Source organism: Rhinolophus ferrumequinum, chromosome 5 (assembly GCF_004115265.2).
Source record: "Rhinolophus ferrumequinum isolate MPI-CBG mRhiFer1 chromosome 5, mRhiFer1_v1.p, whole genome shotgun sequence".
In the NCBI taxonomy this organism is placed as follows: domain Eukaryota; kingdom Metazoa; phylum Chordata; class Mammalia; order Chiroptera; family Rhinolophidae; genus Rhinolophus; species Rhinolophus ferrumequinum.
In genome coordinates, this window is record NC_046288.1 from 18,647,386 (window position 1) to 18,670,248 (window position 22,863).

At 39.2% G+C, this 22,863-nt stretch overlaps 1 protein-coding gene across 2 annotated transcripts; it reads left to right on the forward strand.

Annotated features, from left to right (window-relative positions):
• The first annotated feature begins 344 nt into the window (after positions 1-344).
• REST (RE1 silencing transcription factor) lies at positions 345-21,994 on the forward strand. 2 transcript variants are annotated; one of them, XM_033106383.1, is made up of 4 exons: positions 345-671; positions 3,047-3,950; positions 10,026-10,109; positions 16,335-21,994. In XM_033106383.1, exons 2-4 carry the CDS (start codon positions 3,056-3,058, stop codon positions 18,272-18,274), a joined length of 2,919 nt encoding a protein of 972 aa, XP_032962274.1. In that variant the 5' UTR covers positions 345-671; positions 3,047-3,055; the 3' UTR covers positions 18,275-21,994. The 2 variants fall into 2 exon arrangements, with proteins under 2 accessions (XP_032962274.1, XP_032962275.1); XM_033106384.1 differs by lacking the exon at positions 345-671 and adding an exon at positions 978-1,471.
• The last annotated feature ends 869 nt before the right edge of the window (positions 21,995-22,863 follow it).

Genomic DNA, 22,863 nt, shown 5'->3' on the forward strand with positions numbered 1-22,863 from the left:
GGTGACAATAGTTCTCAAAGAGAACGGTCAAGACCTGCAGATTTTTCTTTTAACAGGTCTATTCTTATGCATGCACGCCAAAGCTAGGGGCTAAACTTTTCTGTTGTTTGTTTATGAAAGAAATCAAGAAAGGGAGAGGGCCTTGCCTCTTTTTGACCTAAGGGCAAGAGTGAGGGGCTGGGCGGATTACTCGAGGCTGCCCTTCAGCGTGCCCCCAGCCCAGCCCCCGCCCAGCTCTAACCGCATCGCCACGGGGCGGGGCGCGCCAGACGGCCACGCGCGCGGGCGGTGGAGTGGGCGTGTCCTGCGGGCGCGCGCGGGCGGAGGAGGGGGCGTGTCCCGCGGGCGGCGGCGGCGCGGGCCGGGTGCGCAGCTCAGCCTCCTGTGCTGGAATGTGCGGCTCCCGCGAGCTCGCGGCGCAGCAGCACAGCAAGCGCGGCCGAGGCCCCGGGCCCCAGACCCCGGCGGCAGCAGCCCAGACGGCAGGGCCAGAGCCGGCGGCCTGAGCACTCTCTGCAGCCCCACTCCTGGGCCTTCGCGGGCCTTGACGGCCCCGGCGCCCAACTTTTCCACCTCCCCCCTCCCCTCCCCGAAACTCCAGCAACAAAGAAAAGTAGTCGGAGAAGGAGCGGCGACGCTGGGTCCCCAGCTCCTCCTCGCCAGGAGGGCCGGTGAGCGCAGCGGGGGGCTTGGGTTTGGGTCGGGGTGGGGGAGGGCCGGCCGGGCGGCAGAGGCTGCGGCGGCGCCCGCGGGAGGGGGAGGGCGCGGAAGGACGCGGAACGAGGCGCTGTCCAGGGCTGATTTGCAGATACTGTTGCTCTGGCGGCAGCGGCCGCGCCGGGCGGGGGCGAGCGGCCGAGCGGGATCGGGTTACACCAGCTTGGGCCGGGGGCGTCCTTGGGGAGAGGCGCGGTGCCAGGACCCCCTCCCCAGGCGAAGCCGGGCCACCGCCTCCGCGCGGGCCTCGGTGCCCCTCGGAGTCAGGTCCTGAGGCCAAGGAGCTGAGCTGCTTGGGGCCGTAGTCCTGAAACTTCCTCCTAGTCCTCCTGCTGCTCCCAGGTCCCGTCGCAGCCCCTCGCCTGCCCGCGGCCCTCCCGTCCCCCTCCCTCTCCCTCTCGCCGGAAGGCGCCGTTGAGTGCGGCCGGGCGGGTTGAGTCAGCCCCGGGGCCCAGGCGGTTCCGCCAATGGGGCTGGACAGCGATTTCAGCGCTCGGGCGGTTCCATCGTCGCGGCCCTCCGCGCCCGGCCACCTTGCTGCCGGAGTTGGCGGGGCTGGGGCTCGCGTCCCGCGGGGCGCCGTGGGGGAGTGAGTTCGCAAACTTCCGGGGCGCGAGGGGGCGGTCGGCGCGCGTGGGGGCCCCCTCAGGCGCTCGGGGCCGGACGCCTCCGGAGGGCGCCCGCGGAGCCTCCCCGGCCCTCCGCGGAGGGCGAGCTCAGGGACGGTGAGAGGAGCCGGGACGCCAGCGACGCGGTAACTTTCCTCCCTCTTCCCAGACGCGGGCCCGCGGGCCAGGGAGGGGGCAGCCTGAACTGGGGAAGACTTGGTCTGGCCCAACGGCGCCTCGAGTTGTCCCCCCTTGCTTTTTTTAGTGTTGGGGAGCACAGGAAAAGCTTCAGGACGAGTGTTGGGGCAACTCCTGTGAATTGGTGTGTGATTGTGTGCACTGAGCGGGCCGAGCCGAGAGGAAGCGAGAGCGCCCGAGTTTGCAAAGAGCTGCTTTGTGTTTGGTATTTTGAGAAAATGGCCGAATGCCTATTTCAGTCAGGAATGCCGCCGCCGAGGCAGGCGCTGGTGGCAGCAGCACATAGGAATTCGTGCTACACATTGGGCTTTCGGGCTACGCTTGGACGGTCTTCGTAACAAACGTTAAAATTCCCTTAGGGATGGTAGTTAGGGTTTGAGGGATATTAGAAAAGTCGATGTTGAGTAAATTATCCAGTAGCCTGGGCTGTTAAGTATTGGGACAGCGTTTGCCCTCGGTTGTGATGGCATTTGATTCTAACTTTTGTTGGTACGTATAACTCAACCGGTTTGTGTTTATGCACTTCAGTGAAACGGATTATTTTTTTGTATTTTGGGCTTAACTTGATTGTTATTTTTTTCGTACTTGCCACTTATTTTGCTTTTTCTTATTTGCAAGAGAACACCTACTTTGAGAATAGCACCTTTTAGGTTGGAAAGGAACCTGGTTAAGACGATTGAAAAAAAAGCCCAACATCTTTTGAATTAGGTGATCTTGTAATGGCTTCCACTAGACAAGTAGGCCAAGTCAAGCACAATGCAAGAAAGTTGCTGATTGTGGAATTGAGTTGAATGATTATTTAATTAGGGAGTTTGAAAGGTTGTTTATTTTCATTTGTGAAGTTTTGAATACACCAGGCTTCCTTTATCACAGGAAAAAAGGTCTGTAATTTTTTTCCTTTTCAAGTCAGCAGAAAATAAGAAATTAAGAAATTAACTTTTTCACATTAGTTTACTCCTCTGGAATTAGTTGAGTTAATGTGAAATTCAATTTAGTTGACCAGTTATTACAGGCTTCTACTTTTCCAGACATGTTTGTCTGGTTTTTGGATTTCTCCCCTTTTTGATTCAGACCAATAAACTGTTGAAGGAGGCTAGCAGTTTACTATTCATGTGTTGAATTTTAAAAATAATTTTAATTAACATTAAAAACGAAGGTTACTGATTTTTTTCTTTTTCTTTCTTTCTTTCTTTTTTTTTTTTTTTGCATCAGAAAAATTAAAAGTACTTGAGGGGAAGCATGCCAGTGGTAGAACTAATTGATGGATGAATTATATCAAAACAATGGATAGACGTTTTTCATAGGGGTAATATAAATTTTTTTGGTGATGCAATAAAGAGAATTCAGAATTACAAAAATATTTTAAAGTCTTAGTCTTAGTAGTTAATGAAGCTCATTGAGTTTAAAGATTATATTGGAAAGGTATTTTTTAAAGTTATGAAGAATTACAGTGATGTGTTGGTTTTAGACCAGTAAAAACTGTGTTTAAACTGCTACTTTTGTGTGTTGTGTTTTGAATTCAGAATACAGTTATGGCAACCCAGGTAATGGGGCAGTCATCTGGAGGAGGAGGACTGTTCAACGGCAGTGGCAATATTGGCATGGCCTTGCCTAATGACATGTATGACTTGCATGACCTCTCCAAAGCTGAACTGGCTGCGCCTCAGCTTATCATGTTAGCAAATGTGGCATTAACAGGGGAAGTAAATGGCAGCTGCTGTGATTACCTGGTTGGCGAAGAAAGACAGATGGCAGAATTGATGCCAGTTGGGGATAACAACTTTTCGGATAGTGATGGAGAAGGACTTGAGGAGTCACCTGAAATAAAAGGTGAACCCAATGGACTGGAAAACATGGGACTGGAAAGTTTGGAACTCAGTGTTGCAGAACCACAGCCTGTGTTTGAGGTTTCAGCTGCCCCAGAAATTTACAACTCGAATAAAGATCTTCCTCCTGAAACACCCGGAACAGAGGACAAATGCAAGAACTTGAAGACCAAACCCTTTCGCTGTAAGCCATGCCAGTATGAAGCAGAATCTGAAGAACAGTTTGTGCATCACATCAGAGTTCATAGTGCCAAGAAATTTTTTGTGGAAGAAAGTGCAGAGAAGCAAGCAAAAGCCAGGGAATCTGGCTCTTCCACTGCAGAAGAGGGAGATTTCTCCAAGGGCCCCATTCGCTGTGACCGCTGTGGCTACAATACCAATCGATATGATCACTATACTGCTCACCTGAAACACCACACCAGAGCTGGGGATAATGAGCGAGTCTACAAGTGCATCATTTGCACATACACCACAGTAAGCGAATATCACTGGAGAAAACACTTGCGAAACCATTTTCCGAGGAAAGTATACACATGTGGAAAATGCAACTATTTTTCAGACAGAAAGAACAATTATGTTCAGCATGTTCGAACTCATACAGGTAAGAGGACCTTTGTTATCCATATAAGTTCGACTCCTGATAGTTAATTGAGCGGGTAGTTAAAAATAGTGCTAAAAATGAAGACTCTGGGTTCAAATCCTGGTTCCGTTATTTTCTGTCTTTGTGATCTTGGACAAATTTTTTAACCTCTGTGCTTCAATTTCTCCATGGGAGTAACAGTATACTATAGAATTAAAGGATTCAGTGAAGGAATACCTGTTAAGCTGAGTGTTATATGGAAGAATATCCAAGAGAAATCAGTTTTCTTCCTAAAATATATATTCTAACAACTTGGGATGGACCATTTAGCCAAATTAGACTACCTTTTTTTTTTTTTTAGAAGATGTATTTAGTTGTCAGTGAATACATCTAAGATGAAGTATAGTTTCCCAAAGGAATTGAGAGTTTAGACAAAAAGGAAAAATCCAATGATTAACCCTTATGTAACTCCATTTAACAGAAGCCTCAGACTATTTAAAACATTTGACTTGTGGTAATGAATTCCTAAATGGAACAACTGAACTTGTCTCCAAAACATAGAAATTTGAGATGTTAGTTTTTAAAAGATTGGTGGGATTACCACATTTGAAACCATTTTCCTAAGAAAGCAAACATATGTGGAATATGCAACTATTTTTCAGCCAAAAAACAATGTTCAGCATGTTTGAAAGCATACAAGAGGACTGTTCTAATTTATAAGTGCCCTCTATCAAAAAAATGGACCAACCTTAAAAATATGAAAAATTTCAAACATCTCAGAAGTAAAGAGAATGCTACACTGCACCAATATCACTTATACTCAAGTTACCAATATTTTGTCACATTTGGCAATTCATTTTTTAAAATAACAGCTTTATTGAGATACCCCACTACCACACAATTTATCCATTTGAAGTTACAGTTAAAAGGTTTTAGTATATTCATATGATTGTGCAGCCATCCATATTATCAATTTTAAGACATCTTCACCCCCAAAAGAAACCCCTATCAGTGGTCGGTCTCTCCCCGATACTCTCCAACACCTCTTAGTTATTCACTTTTAAATTGACTTTTCAAATCTTTGTAGTTGGGGCGGGGGGTGTCTCATTTTTTTTCAGAGAAATGTTTGTAACTATTGGTAATTAATTTTCACATTTACATTACATTTTCCTGGTAAGAATTGGTACTTTGGAGGACTGATGACTGGTCTGAACAAAATAGATAAAATAATCTAGTACTGTGCTCTTTGGATCACAAGTGAAAAGGGGCCATAGGATGCTGCTATGGGATGCTGTTTGGATCAGGTCCCTTTTGCAGGCAGGAGTTGTCGCTCTGTAGGACTGAGCCCCACAGGTAAAGTGGGACACAGTGGGGAGGGAAATTGATATTGCTTTGTTGACGTGGTAGATTTAAAACTTGAAGGTAAAATTCCATTACAAGAAAGACTTCTAAGCCCCAGCAGATGGCTCCAATATTTAAAGCTTTGAATCTAGTCGCATAAAAGAATTTGTAGTCCCTTTAGAATTTCTTGTGACCTGTGATTTATCTCCATGCTTTGAAACCATTTCATTTCAAAAGTAAAGAAGTTCAAACATTACAAAAATACATAGTCTAGGAAACAAAAGTTATTTGGGAATCCTACCCCATTAATCACTTAACAGTTTAAGTTCAACAAGTTGTTAGACTAAACTAACCTTACAATTCTTAAAACTAATTCCAAATACCACGTATACTTCAACCATATTCATTGAACATTTCCTATTCATTTAACATTTTTTGAAAACCTTGGGGCCTAATTTAGAATTGGCTATAATGTAGAGCTTTCAGGTAACTAGGACATGTGGTAAAGTGCTTTTATGTGTACACCTTGATGAGGTCTTACAAATACATATACTGATAATCACCAGGTAAGTCAAGCAACATAGAGAAAACTACCAGCACCCCAGTGCCTTTGTTGTATTAAATTTTGAAATTTGGCAACTTCCAGACTGTTAATTCACCGAACAATTTAAAATTTTCCCCAAAAAAACAAAATGTTTTCAATAATAAATCTAAATTGACGATTTAAGAACATTTTTAGAAGGAATAAAGAAAAAAATGGAGACAACTGGAAAAATTTCAGTATTGGTGTGTATTTCCAGATTTGTTTTTTGTGTTTTGTTTTTTAAAATAAAGGAACTCTACTTTTTGCCATTTCTTAATTTTTTTTATTATAGTGGTATTTTTATCTAGTTACAGTCTAGGGACTAATTTTTAATGGCTGTATTTTATACAGTTAACTATATCGTCTATTAACTTTTTCTCCGCATTAATATAAGGTTGATATTTTTCACAATAAGGTTACGATTTACATAGCTAGCATTGGTTATGTGTAGCTCATTTAACATTTTAGTGTTAAACCTAGTTGGTCTTCATGGTTTTAAAAATGTTTTTTTTTAACATTGTATTTTATTATTACTATCATTTTTTTAATTTTAATTTTTTTTAGATTTTATTGGGGAAAGGGAACAGGACTTTATTGGGGAACAGTGTGTACTAACAGGACTTTTTTCCAAGTCAAGTTGTTGTCCTTTCAGTCTTAGTTGTGGAGGGCGCAGCTCAGCTCCAGGTCCAGTTGCCGTTGCTAGTTGCAGGGGGCACAGCCCACCACCCCTTGCGGGAGTCGAACCGGCAACCTTGTGGTTGAGAGGACTTGCTCCAACCAACTGAGCCATCCGGGAGCTCAGTGGCAGCTCAGCCCAAGGTGCCGTGTTCAATCTTAGTTGCAGGGGGCGCTGCCCACCATCCCTTGCGGGACTCGATGAATTGAACTGACAACCTTGTGGTTGAGAGCCCACTGGCCCATGTGGGAATCGAACCGTCAACCTTCAGAGTTAGGCGCATGGAGCTCTAACTGCCTGAGCCACCAGGCCGGCCCTAAAAATTTTTTTTTAAAAGCTATTTCCCCTATTACCTTATTTGTGATTTTGCAAAAAAAAAAAACCCATTTTAAAACAATTTGGTGTATAAATTCGAAGGATAATATTTTGATTACATAAATTCTGAATATCTGGTGTTAAATGCATAGTTCCGAAAATTGTGTTTATGGAAAAGTAAATTAATCTAGTATTGGAGTGGAGATAAGAAATGATAGCGGAATCACTTATTTCTCATTTCTCATTAGGTACTCTAGTTTTCAGTCACTTATAATAATTATTTTTTCTGAATGACCCATATTAAATTCTTCTATCCTGTGTGAATCTTCAGAACAATCCATCAAAGAAAACAGGGTACTTGATAATAGCCCTTGTTTACTGAGATGAAAACTTCAGGCTTAGGTTTGAAAGCCTGAAGTTCTGTGCCCAAGGTCACGTACAACTGAGATTCAAAGTTCCTAATCTCGCTTTATGAGTAATCATCATGGTGGGGGCTGAGGATTATTTTAATTTGTGTCTTCAATCAAAAGATTTAAAGTTTTGTGGTTTAGATATTTAACCAGTTCACAAATTGTACTTTAAAAGATGACATTTTTGCCGGTATGTATGACTGAAAAATCACTTGTTTCCCCCTCCTTTTCTTCCACTTCCCCCCCACTCCGGTTCAAGCTTTTGTTTCTCAGTCTAGGTGTATAGGACACAGCTCCCTGGCCCATGCTGGTATTAAGAGCCTTGAGCTCCTCCCGGGCTGAGTGAGTCTGTCGCCAGTCGTCTGCTCACGGCAGCTCTCGGCGGTGCGCACCATGGCTGCTCACAATGGCTGCCGGCCCCTCATGCTGGCCACCTTCTGCTCACGGTAGCCCACGGCAGCCCACTCATGCCGACCTCCGGCTGCTCACAGCAGCCCAGCTCCAGGGAGAGCTGTTGTTCACAGTCTTAGCTGTAGAAGGCGCAGCTCACTGGCCCATGTGGAAATCGAACCAGCATCCTTGGTGTTAGCACAGTGCTCCAACCACCTGGGCCACCGGGCCGGCCCCACTTAAGTTTTGTAGAGTATTTATGCCTATAGCATAGAATTGCACAGATAGAAGCTATCTATTCTGCTATAAAGAATTTAAAAGTAAATTATCCTTAATTGATTTTTTATGTTAATCTGTCTGTAATAGTATTTAATTTTTCTTTCATTAACTTTTGTTTATAACAACTTAGTTGGGATACAATTTGTATACCGTACAATTTATTAATACTATGGATTGGCCTGTTTCGGCCATTTCATATATATGGAATAGTACAGTATGTGGTTCCATATGCTGCCCTCACTTAGCATGTGTTCAAGGTTCATCCGTGTTGTGTGTACACTATTTTTCCTTTAATTATCAAATAATGTCTTGTATGGGTACACAGCATTTTGTTTATCCATTCATCAGTTAATGGATATTTGGCTTGTTTCCACTTTTTGGTTATTACGAAGAATGCTATGAGCATTTCACATAAAAGTTTTGTGTGGACAGAAGTTTTTTTCTCCCTTGGGTGTATACCTAGGAAAGGAATTGCTAGGCCAAATGGTGACTATGTTTAATCATTTGAGGAACTGCCAAATTGTTTTCCAAAGTGGCTGCAGTATTTCACAATCCCTGCAGTGTATAAGGGTTCCAGTTTTTCCCCCTCTTAACCAGTACCTGTTAACATCTGTCATTTTGATAATAGCTGTCCTATGGGGTGTGAAGTCTTCATCTCCTGTCATTTTGATTTGCATTTCCCTCATGGCTGCTAATGATAATGTGCATCTTTTCATATGCTTATTGGATTCATTTGTGGATTTTCTTTACAGAACTGCATTTAACATTTTAAAAACTCTTAAAATTCTTCCAGGTCGAAGTAGTCATTCTGCTATGAGCTATTTCCAGCTAATCTGTAGCTACCAGCAAATTACAGCTGAATGGTTACTAGGAACACATTTCCTACTCATCACCACATTCTTTTTCCTTTTTTTGTTAAGTCTTTGCTTTTCCTTGTGTCATTTTATTAGACACATCTGTTACTCTGTCTTACTACACAGACAAAATAATAGGTAATATTTATTGAGGGCTTTGTGTGCCAGGCACTGTGTTAAATGCTCTGCATGTATAATCTTAATTTAAATTCTCACACTTCTAGGAAGTGAAGGTACTGTTACTTTTGTAGATGCAAAAACTTGCCCAAGGTCATAATTATTATCTTGTGTCCAAACTGGATGAAACAAATTGTCAAGCTTTTTTTTTTAAATCTGTTTTGTGGTTGACACCCACGCCCCAAAAGAAAAAACACATTTCCTGCCTTTGAATCTTAAATTCTTTAGTATTGAAATTGGCCTCTCGTCTTTAGTTACTCTCAGTCCCTATGGCTTCATGAGTAAAATTTGTTTTGACACTGACCTATTTTATAAAAATTGTATCTATCACTTGAAATTTTTAGCTTAAAGCAACAAAATCCCCACTCAGAAGTATTCTTCCTTTACACTAATAATTTGAAATGGTAGTTTTATCATTTATAAGGATTAAAAAAATTATTCAAGCCATCAGAAAATTTAGGTAGATTTTTCTTTAAAGGATAATTCTAATTTTTTTAAAAAAAAGAATGCCCCTTGATACCTTATGAAGATAATTTCTCATTTTTTGCTCTTTAATGTAATAAGAAGTAGCATTACTGTGAAAATTAAAAGGGCTGTGCGAATTGAGAAAGCCAATGAATGTTTAGCAAAGTTGAAATCATGTAGTTACATGAATTCTGAATTAAATCATTTATAATTCTTTTTAAATTTTTTTTATTGGGGAATATTGGGGAACTGTGTTTCTCCAGGGCCCATCAGCTTCAAGTTGTTGTCCTTCAATCTAGTTATGGAGGATGCAGCTCAGCTCCAAGTCCAGTTGCTGTTTTCAATCTTAGTTGCAGGGGGCGCAGCCCACCATCCCATGTGGGAATTGAACCGGCAACCCTGTTGTTAAGAGCTTACGCTCTAACCAACTGAGCCATCCGGCTGCCCCTAAGTCATTTACATTTCTAATACATGATATAAATTGACTATTTTTCCAGGAATAGGAAAAAAGATTGTTGTGAGAAATTGATTATTGTATATATTATTAGTGAGAATTGTATTGCCTTATTTTATCATATTTAAACAGTAATCATTATATTTTTGCAGGAGAACGCCCATATAAATGTGAACTTTGTCCTTACTCAAGTTCTCAGAAGACTCATCTAACTAGACATATGCGTACTCATTCAGGTTGGTAAGAAATGAACTTTTCTATCATTTTATAAGGAAGTTCTTCTGGACCTGGAATTGGGTCATTATTTATGATTACGTTTTTAATATAATTTAGAAATTAGAGTTAAAAATCAGTATTTTATTAGCGTAGAGCTGTATTTAAATGGAGATTCTTAACGGAGTCCATTGGTGGAGCTCCTGAGACTGAATATAAATGTGTGTGCGCATTACTTCTGGAAAGAGGGTCGTTAATTTCATCAGATCTTCAGCAAGTTCCATGACTAATAAAAAGTTGAACTGGTATCGTAGACCAAGGCTGGTTCATAGTTTTTGAACAACTACCTTCTCACATTCCTTCCCCAACACAGTATGACACCAAGTTTCGTAATGTGTGGTTGCCAAGCTCCAGAGATTCCTTCTTAGCTTCTCAGGTCTTGAAATTTGGGTTTGTTCTCTTTTAAGAGTTGATAGGGCTTCTGAGGGCTGATTTACGAAAGCCAAACTTGAAACAGTGATAATGTAATCCAGGATAGTAATTTATTCACCTATAATAGATAAAATGCAGGAGTATAACAAGTGGGAGATTTCATCTACTCTGGTGAAATAATTAGGATCACCAACCAGAATTGGTCCCCATTGTCAAGATAGGTGGACAAGTTAAAAAGTAAATATTAGCATAGGTGGTGTCTTGAATGGATAATAATTTCATTTTGGCCATGATTGACTCTTGGTGAACTGCCATGTTTGATCATCAAAACACTCTCCTTCCAGATTTTGAATGTATATGTACACCTGTGGGGAGACTATGCTAAAATCTTGCTGTTTACACAAATCTATATAGACCTGTAAATTGTTTATAAAACAATTACTTTAAATCTGTACTGTTCTGTTGGGTCACCACTAAGCCACATGTGGTTATTGAACTTGTGAAATGTGGCTGATTGGAATTGAGATATATAAACTACTAGAATTCAAACAGTATGAAGAAAATGTTAATATCTATTTTAAAAATATTGATTACATATTGAAATGATACTGGGTATATTGGATTAAGTAAATAGTAAAATTAATTTTACCTTTTTCTTTTAACAGCTATTAGAAAACTTATATATATTGCTTGCATTTTATTTCTATTCAGCTGTCCTAAGTCAGTGTGATGAGTAAGACTTGAGTATAGTGTAGATTCTGATTTCAGTAGCTATAAAGGGGTCACATTAGGTATGCTTGCTAGCCTTTCTTGACCCATGTTAATCCACTTTTAGTGTATCTTCTACATCTCCTAAGCTATTGTGTTGGGTCATTTAACCAGAACCTGGTTATATTACTTTTGGGTGCTTCCCACTTTTATTTTCTGAGGGTAACTTGGATGCTGTCTCAAAGGGTAGACATTATGTCCTGTTGATGGCTATGCTCTAGCCCTTAAACAAAAGTTAAGAGCTTTATATGAGTTAACTCATTTTAGTCTTCATAACTATCCTGTAATGTACGAGTATAAGTTCTATTGTCCCCATTTTACAAGTGGGGAAACTAAGGTATTGAAGAAACCCACCTTCTGGATTAGTCTTACTACTTTCTCATGGTGTCATTTACTTTTTCCTCTGTTCCTGTGCTTTGTATTATTTGTATACTGGAAATTAAATGCTTGATACTTTGTGATGTTTCATTTGATGTCCTATTTGGTTGACCCATTACTAGTGTTGCTGGGTCGCTGGATTAGAATGAGTTGTATTTTTTTCATTAAATTTATAAGGATCTATGGTGTTTTACACTAGTCAGTAATCTTTGTCTGAACAATTTTGAGTTTGGTAAACTGTTGTCTTTTGAATTTTATTTTTTAAAGATTTTCAGTAGTTGGTGTTTGTTAACAGTACAGCAAGACTTTTAAAAGTCTCTTAAATAATGAGTAGTAGCTACTATTTCTTGCATGCATGCTGGGATTTGTTATCTCTAATCTTAGTACTCCAAAAATACTTAATCCCAGTTTGTAGATTAGAATACATGTTTAGAGAGGATAAATGCTTTATGTAAGGTTGTCATGTTTCCAAATTAGAAGAGCTAGGATTTGGCCTTAGACTCCCCCACTCTCCCACTTTCAGTTATCAACAGTGTTAAAAAGATAATGAAATTGGAACCACAGTGTATTGAGAGAGCAGAACCATTGTCTTTCATTGGATGCCAAGAGTTTGAGTTGCAACAGGAAACAAACATGGTTAGTTTATTTTGTGTATGAGTGTGCTGAATTATTTTCAGCAGATACTGTTTTAATACTTTTAATAGATGTTACTGATAATACTTGGAATAAAGTGAAACTAAGGTCAAATTGGGGAGGCAATGTTACTGATTGGGTTGCATGAATATCTTGGGTGTCTTGTCTATAGTCTGGAGTCTAATCTAGATCACCTTGTGCATTTTGGTTCCTTGCTCATGTGAATGTTGTTTTATGGAAGAGAAGAATGTGCTCAGTCTCTTACTTCTGGAAGAGATTAGCCTCTGCTGAGTTGGTACATTTAGCTACACTGACGAAGAGATTGGTTTATAAGGCAAAACTACCTTGGTTATTTACTTGGAGCACTTCCATCCACAGGGTAGGTCTCCACAGGCCAAATAAGGAAGGGATCAGAATGTGGGTTTGATGAAAAAGAAAATTGGATGTTGGTGAAAATACAGACACACTAACCTAATCTGGGGTTATTCTCTATTTTATTGGTGTTTCTACCAAACGGTCATAGAGTGTCCTCACCTGGGTAGTCCTAGAGACACTGACATTATCCTCAGTTCTCCCTTTCCTGTTCTCAGTGGAGATGCTTCCATTTCATCCTGGATGAAATTATTTTGTACTGGATGAAATACATATACCGTGTTTCCCTGAAAAGAAGACCTAACTGGAAAATAAGCCCTAGCATGATTTTTCAGGATGATATCCCCTGAACATAAGCCCTAATGTGTCTTTTGGAGCAAAAATTAATGTAAGACCCGGTCTTATTTTCGGGGAAACAAGGTAGTTTGCATTTGCCATTATGATATTTTTGTGTATATTACAATGGCTAGTTCTCCATCCTGCTAGCGTACGAGTTTGTTTTCAGTAATTTCCGATCATCAGCATAATGGATGTTTGTTAAAGGGAATTAAAAACTTGCCAAGTTCCACCTCCATTTATTACTTTTTAAGATAGAAAATTTTGTTATTTAGCAGTGAGTGTATTTTCCTTTCATCAAGTATTTGATTCTTGTGGAGGCAGTATTTTAATAGCTGGGCTTATTTGAAAGATTTTATGGTGTGAGTCTCTTTGTGAATTCTAGAATAATTTTTTAAAGCTATTTTATTGAAGTTTAATTTGCACACATGAGATACACACATCTTAAGTAGACTGCTCAGTGACCTTATGTATGTTTTCATCTATTTGACTACCACCCAGATAAAGACATGGAACATCTCTGCCACCCTCAGAAAAGTTTCCTCTTTACCTTTTCCAGTCAGTACCCCTATAGTCTTCCCCCTACAAATTCTCTTAGTTCTCCTATCAGAAAGAACATTATTCTATTCTGTAAAATGTTTTTGAAATTTATCCCATGTTGTATTATCAGAACTTTGTTTTTATTGCTATAAGTAGTAATCAATTGTGTGCCCCATTTATTCTTTAAGTAGAAATTTAAATTTCCCTTGCTGTTCTTTCTGGATGATTCTTCCCCCCCCACTCCGGTGCAAGCCGTTGTTTCTCAGTCTAGGTGTGTAGGACACAGCTCCCTGGCCCGTGCTGGGATTAGGAGCCTTGCGCTCCCCCCCTTCCCGCCCCGCTGAGGCAGTCAGTCGCCAGTCGTCCGCTCACAGCAGCTCTTGCCGGTCACTCATGCTGGCTGCTGGCCACTCATGCTGGCCACTGGCCGCTCCTAGCGGCACTCGGTAGCCCACGGCAGCACTCTGCAGCCTGCGGCAGCGCACAGCAACCCATGCCGACCTCTGGCTGCTCATGGCAGCCCAACTCCGGGGAGAGCTGTTGTTCACAATCTTAGCTGTAGAGGGCGCAGCTCACTGGCCCATGTGGGAATCGAACCGGCGACCCCGACATTAGGAGCATGGGCTTCAACCATCTGGTGCACCAACCATCTGGCGCACGAACCACCTGAGCTACCAGGCTGGCCCTCTGGATGATTCTTGATAAGAACATGGGAAGCTTGTAAAAAAAAAATCCTTTCTCTTTTGAATTTGCCTTACACCTATAAATTAATTTGGGAAGAATAAAATAGACATTTATAAAGATGAAACACATAAGTAAATATTACTAGAATTGGAAAACGGAGTTAAGTTAAAAACCATTGGTACAGGGCAAAAGGATTTACATTTAGCTAGGTACTATAAACTGACATTTTGATGAATAGATATTCTATGTAATACAAGCAAGATTTTATGACAACAAAATGAAAATTGGGAGGGGAATGAATGGAGCAAGTAAATTTTGCCATCAGATTTTAAATCAGTTCATACATCTTCCCATTCCCTGACCATTTCATAGGTGGAAGCTTGTACCTTGATTGATTCCTGCTCTGTAAATACCCTCATTCACTAGGGATTTTAAAATGGTGCTATTTTCATTAAAATTATTTTATTAGTCCCCTTTATTTTCATAAGGAGATAAACTCCATCAGCTGTTTATTCAGAAGTACGGTTTATATAGAAAGACAGGATAAACATGTGACTCCCCCTCCACTTTTTTTAAAAACCCATACTAAAAATTAACCAGGTCATTGTAAAAGTGATGAATTACAGGTAACGCATATTGACTGCCTGGCTATCTTTCCCATACTAAGTGTTTGATATGGATTAGATTATTTACAGCTCACAACACTCAAGAATATTTTACAGGTGAGGAAATTGAGCCTTAGGGAGTTTTCAGTACTTTGTTCAAGATCTCACAGTAAGTTGCAAAGCCCATATTTGATCCTCCAGATAGTCTTACTCCAGAACAAATTCTTCACTATGATGCCACCTGTCTTTCTCTATTCTGTGTATAAGTTAACCAAATGTTTGTCTGCATTGAAGTCATTCACTGGAGACGACAAGATGAAGTACTAATAGAGCAATGTATCAAGTTGTAGAAACCTCTGTTTATGAATCTGTTAGTGAACTGACATGGGCAAGAGTTATTGTCCAGTTAGCTAGCTGCATACTTGATAAGTACTTGTTTTTGTGTCTTTTATCATCAGACATTTTCTAATCGTGTAAAGCTTACCATCTACATGGTTTTACTTAATGTCTGAGTAGTTTTATTTAATGAAAATAAGATTTGATATGAATTTGAGAATGTTTGAGAGATGAATTTTCATAAATGTCAATTTCCATTTTTCTACTATGCATTCCAATGGACCAGTGGGGTATGGATACCACTTGGTAATATTTACTAGAGTGTGATCTAGTTGGGTATGTATTCAGGTAGAATGTGTTACTCTTATGCTTTTAATTTGGGGGTGGGGGTTGTTCTGGTTCTGTATGTACCTGTGGTTTTGACTTTGTTTGCTTATTTTACATACCATATCTATTTGTATGCCCCTTTCTCATTTGCCTAGTTTCTTTGTCCATATATGTTTTAGAAGAAGGTGGGGGGAAAATCAAGAAAAGGTTTCTGACTTGGCTATATTTTTGCTTTAAAATAGCAACTTTGGCATTGGGAAAATTTGCTGAATGAAGCTTGACTGAAAGAAAAAGCCTTTTGCTCCCTGAGACTAAAGCAGTGTTTTAAAACTTTTGTCCTGAAGGTATGGGAGAGTAGCTTAGAGTATAAGATACATTTCTTTGAAGTCTCAAGATTTATTTTAAAAATATGTGAATTTTATATTCCATTTCATTGTATGTTTGGTTTAACTAAACATAAACAGATTTAAAATTATCTTTTCGTCTTTCAGTGCCCTTGCCCCAAAATTACATCCAGAGCTCAACTGTTATGACTTTGCCAAGTAATTGTGTTACTAGCAAATCTCTGCTCTTTAACAGTCCTTGAGAGCCCCAGCTTGATTAACTTTTTAGATGATGGCTAACTGTGAGAATTATTTTTTTCTTTTGGTTTGGGAATCAGTGTCAAGGGATAGAGAAAAGATATACAAATAAATATGGTAAATGTAAAGTGCATGAAACAGTCTTCAATAGTGTTTGTGGGTTTTTTTGTTTACATACATCCAATTCCTTGTATTTTAATAAAATCTTGAATTCATTTCTTAATCTATGTCTTTAATGTCTTTTGTTTACCTTAAGGTGAGAAGCCATTTAAATGTGATCAGTGCAGTTATGTGGCCTCTAATCAACATGAAGTAACCCGCCATGCAAGACAGGTTCACAATGGGCCTAAACCTCTTAACTGCCCACACTGTGACTATAAAACAGCAGATAGAAGTAACTTCAAAAAACACGTAGAGCTACATGTTAATCCACGGCAGTTCAATTGTCCTGTATGCGACTATGCAGCTTCCAAGAAGTGTAATCTTCAGTATCATTTCAAATCTAAGCATCCTACATGTCCTAATAAAACAATGGATGTCTCAAAAGTGAAACTAAAGAAAACCAAAAAGCGAGAGGCCGATTTGCCTGATAACAATAATACCAATGAAAAAACAGAAACAGAGCAGACAAAAATAAAGGGGGATGTGGCTGGAAAGAAGAATGAGAAGTCTGTAAAAGTGGAGAAAAAAGATAATGTTTCAAAAGAGAAAAAGCCTTGTATTAATGCTTCAATCCAAGTGACTACCAGAACGCGCAAATCAGCAATGGAAACTAAAGAGATGGATGTGCATACTGGAAATAATTCAGAAAAAACCTGCAAAACCAAGAAAAGCAAAAGGAAGATGGAAACTGAAGCCCATTCCTTACAAGATCCTATTAATGATGAGGAACCTGTGACAAAAAAGAAAAAGAAGACAGAAAGCAAATCCAAAAATAGTCAGGAAATGCCAAAGGGTGAAAACAAAGTAGAGGAGAATAAAAAGCAAAATGCTTGCATGAAAAAAAGTACAAAGAAGAAAACCCTGAAAAATAAATCAAGTAAAAAGAGCAGCAAACCTGCTCAGGAGGAGCCTGCTCAGAGGGAGCCTGCTCAGAGGGAGCGTGCTCACGGGGAGCCTGCTCAGGGGGAGCCTGCTCAGGGAGAGCCTGCTCAGACAGAGCCGCCTCAGACAGAGCTTCCGCCTCCCATGGAGCCTCCTCAGGTGGGGCCTGTTCAGACAGAGCCTCCTCCCATGGAGCTTGTTCAGAAGGAGCCTGTGGAGATGGAGGAGCCTCCTGCTGTGGAGCCTCCTCCTCCTCCTCCTATGGAGCCGCCTTTTCACGTGGAACCGATTCCCAAAAAGTCTCCTCGAAAAGATAATAAAAAGGAAAAGTCTAACATGAATGAAATGGCACGGAAGGAGCAAGTCCTTATTGAAGTTGGCTTAGTGCCTGTTAAAGACAGCCAACTTCTAAAGGAAAATGCAGGTGCACAGGATCTCTTAGCTCCATCATCACCGCTGCCAAAGGAAAACTTAAAAGAAGAGGAATCAAAAGACCAAAAATTATTCACCCAAGGCGAAGAAAATAAAGAAGCTCCTCTTCAAAAAGTAGAAGCAGAAGGGGCAGATAAGAGTCTAGTTGGTCCTGCTCCAGTTATCAAGGAATCTGCCAATATTTCATCCTCTGAACAAAACTTGAATATGCCAGAGGGTGAAACTTTAGATGGTGAACATCAGGCTGACACTAGGCTTTGTGGAATGGATGTGGATACTGATGAAAACAAAACAGAGAATCCCCCTGGTAAAGACTCAGCAGTTGAAGAACCAGTTTTGCCCCTGCTTCTTCCCCTACCAATAGAAAAAGGTGAAGCAGTGTCCAAAACTGCTGTGGCATCATCTCCTGTTACCATGGCAATACATGAGTCTCAGGAAATGGATGAAGATGAAGGCATCCACAGTCATGATGGAAGTGACCTAAGTGACAACATGTCAGAGGGTAGTGATGATTCTGGATTGAATGGGGCTCGGCCGATTCCACAAGGAACTAGTAGAAAAAATGCAAAGGAAGCCTTGGTAGTCAAAGTGGCTGAGGGGGATTTTGTTTGTATCTTTTGTGATCGTTCTTTTAGAAAGGAAAAAGATTACAGCAAACACCTCAATCGCCATTTGGTTAATGTATACTTCCTTGAAAAAGCAGCTAAAGGGCAGGAGTAATTAAACTTTGGAAAAGGCTTCAGTTCTTAGTTTGTAAGGTTGCTTACATTTTATATTCATTTATAGTAGTAGACAACCTTTTATTTTAAAAATTGCTTTAATTAGTGTCCGATGTTGATTTTTAAGTAGCACTCTTTTCCTTAGGACTCTATAAGTATTGTATAAATTTTAGCAAATCCAAGGGAGTTAGTGTACTAAACCAGCAGACAGCTAAATCTGTTAGCTTATGCATTTAATTGAAACAAGGAGGCCAAGGTGGTATTATAGCAGTCTATTGCTTTGTCTAGCTATAACTTGTCAGTTTTCCCCCCATGTCTGTCTTCCTGTTTGAGTTTAGTTTATTCTTAGTCCTCGTGTAGCTCTATAAAAATTGGCATACTTAAATAGCAAATTACTTGAAGAATTTGCCTGCTTTATATAAAGTTAGCACTTTAAAATTTTTTTAGATATGAGAAGAGACATTTAAATTGAAGAAAAACTCTCCCAACAATGGACATTGTTTCAGTCCAGGTATTTACTTCCTGAGTTTTGATCAATATTTCTTATTTGTGTATGTTAATCGTCATAAAAACAATGATTTTGGTGTGTTTTTTTATTTTGGTGCTTTAATGGCTTAAGATGTTGCACATTGTTTTTTTGTGTTTTTTTTTAACCTATGCAGTTAAATTTTTCTAGAAATAGCATTTGTGTTGAACAGTAACACTTTATACATATATATGCATGTTTATTTTGTCCTCTTTGGAGGGATGCTTTTAGTCTCGTTTGCAAAAGGGCAGTTTTCTTTTTCCTGTGCTGCAATTGTCTTTTTTGCAGAATATTAGTGTGTGAAAGTTTGTGAGCAAATGAAACATGCAGGTTCAATTCATTGATTTTGATTTTCACATCTTATATCTATGCCAGAATCTGTATTTCATGTTATTTATTTTAAATGGATGTAGTAAATTCACAGCTCTCAGTTTGCAGATAAATAAACCACTAGGCTCTATATGGAATGGATTTTTATCTCAAATACCAACCATCAGTAAAATTATTTTGGCCTGTTTTAGTATAGCTATTTCTTAAATGTACAGTCATATCTTTGAGGAAAAGAGCTGTATAAGTGATATTTCGACACTGCAAACCTGGAATTAGAACTTAGTTACTCCTTTAAGCTATACAGAAGATCAGTCGTGAGATTCCAAAGCCGTAGCAGTTATATGGAAAGCCTAGGATGAGAACGACAGTACTGAGTGCTGGAAGACCAGCTGCTACTTCCTATGAATACAGTGAAAAAGGCTGGCGAAACTTAAATACAGTCCAGATTTTAAAAGCACACTTTCTCAGGGATCTCCACAAACTAGTGGGTTTCCTGGCTGTCCCTGTGACAGCCTCTTTCTACAGGTGAGGCCTCAAATGAATTGCAGCTATTATCCTGGTGTTCCTATGTGGACACTTTGTATGAAAAAGAGTGTGGACGCCCAAACTATTTTGGTAGGTCCTTTTGGCCAGATGCCAAAAATATGAAAGAATCCAACATAGGATTTTTTTTTGCTGATAGTAGTTATTCATTGCAGTAAAAATAAAGTGTGATCCCAATAGGGAATCTTTTGAACAATTTCCTATTTTCTATTCTGAAATAACCACTTTATATGTCATTGATTTTCTTTTATCTGGTGATCTCTTTGAGGCGCAGGTTTCAGAATTTGGCAGTGCAACATGAAAAAGATTAGGAAAAGCGTTGATGAAGTGTGGGTGGAAAACTTGTTAAAAATCTGAGAGTGAAGTTTAAGTTAAAAGACATTTGAACTTTGAATTGACTGGGAGACCAAAGATTCAAAGAAGATTCTCTCAAGACATGAGGAGTAAGTTGTGTGTTCATGGGGTGTGTTTTGTGTGCATGAATGGGAATTTGTAATTGTTGAATTCTAGGCTCCGACAATCATTGTCAACAGAAGATCAAGCTGCAGATATTTATGTTTTAAAATTTAAATTATAAAGCTAGTTAAATCTTTCTAACAACTAGTTTTAATGTTCATGGGTACATATTATGTAAGTTATCTTTTACATTATATATGAAAAGATTCATGTTAAGTACCAATTGGAGATTGTGAATCAGTTTTGGGGAAGAGGTTTTTGAGGATTCTTTCATACTACAAAAGAAAAAAATTGACTTCTGGGGAATTGGACTGATTTTCTTATCTAGTATTTTAAGACTAGAATGCTAAAAACAAAAATATGAAGGAAATTAAAACCCCTTATTAAATTGATCTGTGAAAACATTGTTACTGGAAATTGAGTAAGACTTGAGGCGTTTCTTCCAGAAAACAAGGACTTGATTGTCAGGCCTATATTAGGTTCTGAACCTTAATGCCATGTATTTGTACTTATTAAAAATTGTTTCAATGAAAAGCATATTAATAATAGGAACTCCTGGTCTGGTTGGGAGTTCTTCCATTTGAAAAAATGTGATATTTGCATGGAACTGTTTGAATCTTTTTGTTTTCTCAGTTTCCCTTCCACTGGATAGAATTAAAGCTAGAATTTTCCCTTTTGATAAAGGAATAAAAAATGAACATGTTATTTGTAAATTGATGTTTAGTAACTAGAGATAAACTTGAAATACTAGAATATGTTATAAGCCTAATCATAGGTAGTCTTATCAAAATGTATCTCTTAACTATCATTTGAACCTATATTTACATTGTTTTTCAAGATACTTTAAGTTATATTTTTTCCTCTTTTCTGAGCTGCTTTGGGGCTACTTTTTTAAAAAATTGAAGTGTAATGCATAAGGGGCTACATTTTTTGGATAAAGTTTCTTATAACTGGCCTCTTTTCAGAGCTGCTTCTTTGGGGCTTTTTTTTTTTTAATTCAAGCGTAATTCACAAGGAGTAAGTTTTTTTTTTTTTTGAATACGGCTTCTTAAAACTATGGCTGGATGTTTTGCTCTAGTCTTCCAAGAAGGGCCATTTTATTTTTCAGTCACTTCTGAAGTCATGTGGCCTTGTACTTTGGGGACTATTTTGCATATGAGCGCTAATACATACTTAAACCCAAGTAGACCTCATCACATGTCACACCATGAATGTTGACAATGGAAGGACTACTTGTAGTATAATTAATATCAGTTCTGGACTGAAAAGCTGGGGAAGAAACGTAATTTTTTTTTCTTTTTGCGTAAACGGAAAAGCAGCTAGTGTGGTGTTTCCTTGTTGACCTCAGCAGATGAACTGAACTGATAGTGTTCATTCAGATTCAGGAAATTATCTGAATCTTGGTTTGTGTAGATTTGCAATCTACATGCAATGTTAACTAAATCAGATAACTTTTACAGTTTCACATGTGTACATAGGCTCTCCCCACCTTTTTCAGCATATACTATACTAGTTATTGAACTTTGTAAACTGGCATTGAAACATTGCAAGAACGTTTTGTTACGCCAATTTTATAATTTTACAGTGCAATACGTGTTATTTTTCAGAGACAAACCAAAGGTTAATTTCTCAAGGTTCTTGCTACCTGCTTTAGCAGCATTTGGTGGAGGATCTTTTATATACATTTGTAATAGATGAAAAAATAAACCAGATTGCAAATCTTTTTTTTTTTTTTAATGCTTAAGCCATGTACCAAGATTTTGGTCCAAATTGTGTAGAATAAGTTAAACTTAAATTGCATTCTATTAACCAATATGAGTGTATTTCTGTAAGCATAGTTATGTTGAAATAAAGTTTTAAAAAGCATATTATGCCTTTGTTTATTATTGGTACATTAAGTATCCAGGAGGCCAATTTTATTTTGCCAGAATTGCAAGTGTATTAATAATTTTGTAAATTATTTCTAGATAACCCATAGTAGGTAGACAGTTCATGGCAATCTTTGTTGTTTGGGGTAACAATCCAGTGGCCAGTAGTCCAAAGCATATCTTCCTGTACTCTGCTTTGTGGAAGGTGGAGGTGCGGGAGAAGCAACGAGAGGACAATTCATAGAAGGTTTTACATAGTAATTCCTTCCCAATCACAGGTCCCCTTCACAGTTTTAACGTATGTGTCCCTTCTCAGTGGCAGGCGTCATGTTAGTAAATTTTGATTCACAGATACGGAAAAATGCATTAAAGAACAGATAAATTGAGTTACATTGAGTGTTCACTGGGTGCCGGGGCACTCTTGAGAATTTTTACAGTATTTAATAGAACTTTGAGAAGAAAATGAAACTCGGGAAAGTGATAAACCATTTTCTTAGTAAGGTTTTGCTTCTTTTGTTAATGGAAATACACACTTGAACTTAGGTGTTTTTGTGAAGTTAAGGAAAGGGAGTTGGAGAAACCTCTCTGGCTATATGCAAAGCAACTGGATTTGCATTCTGTCCCGATGCAGTGAGTGACCTGGAATATCCTGAGTCTTAAGAAAGAATGGATATCTCAAATTTGAATTGATGAGAGTGATTCACCCTGTTTGCTCTCCTTATCAACAACAAAGAGAAATGAATTTCTAAGCATTTATTTTATTGGCACAATAGAGTCAATGACAAGGAGTTTGGAAGTGTCTGTCTGACTAAGGACATATAGGGAATTTATCTTGAATATATAAATGCTGCTTATGTCCGATTTGGT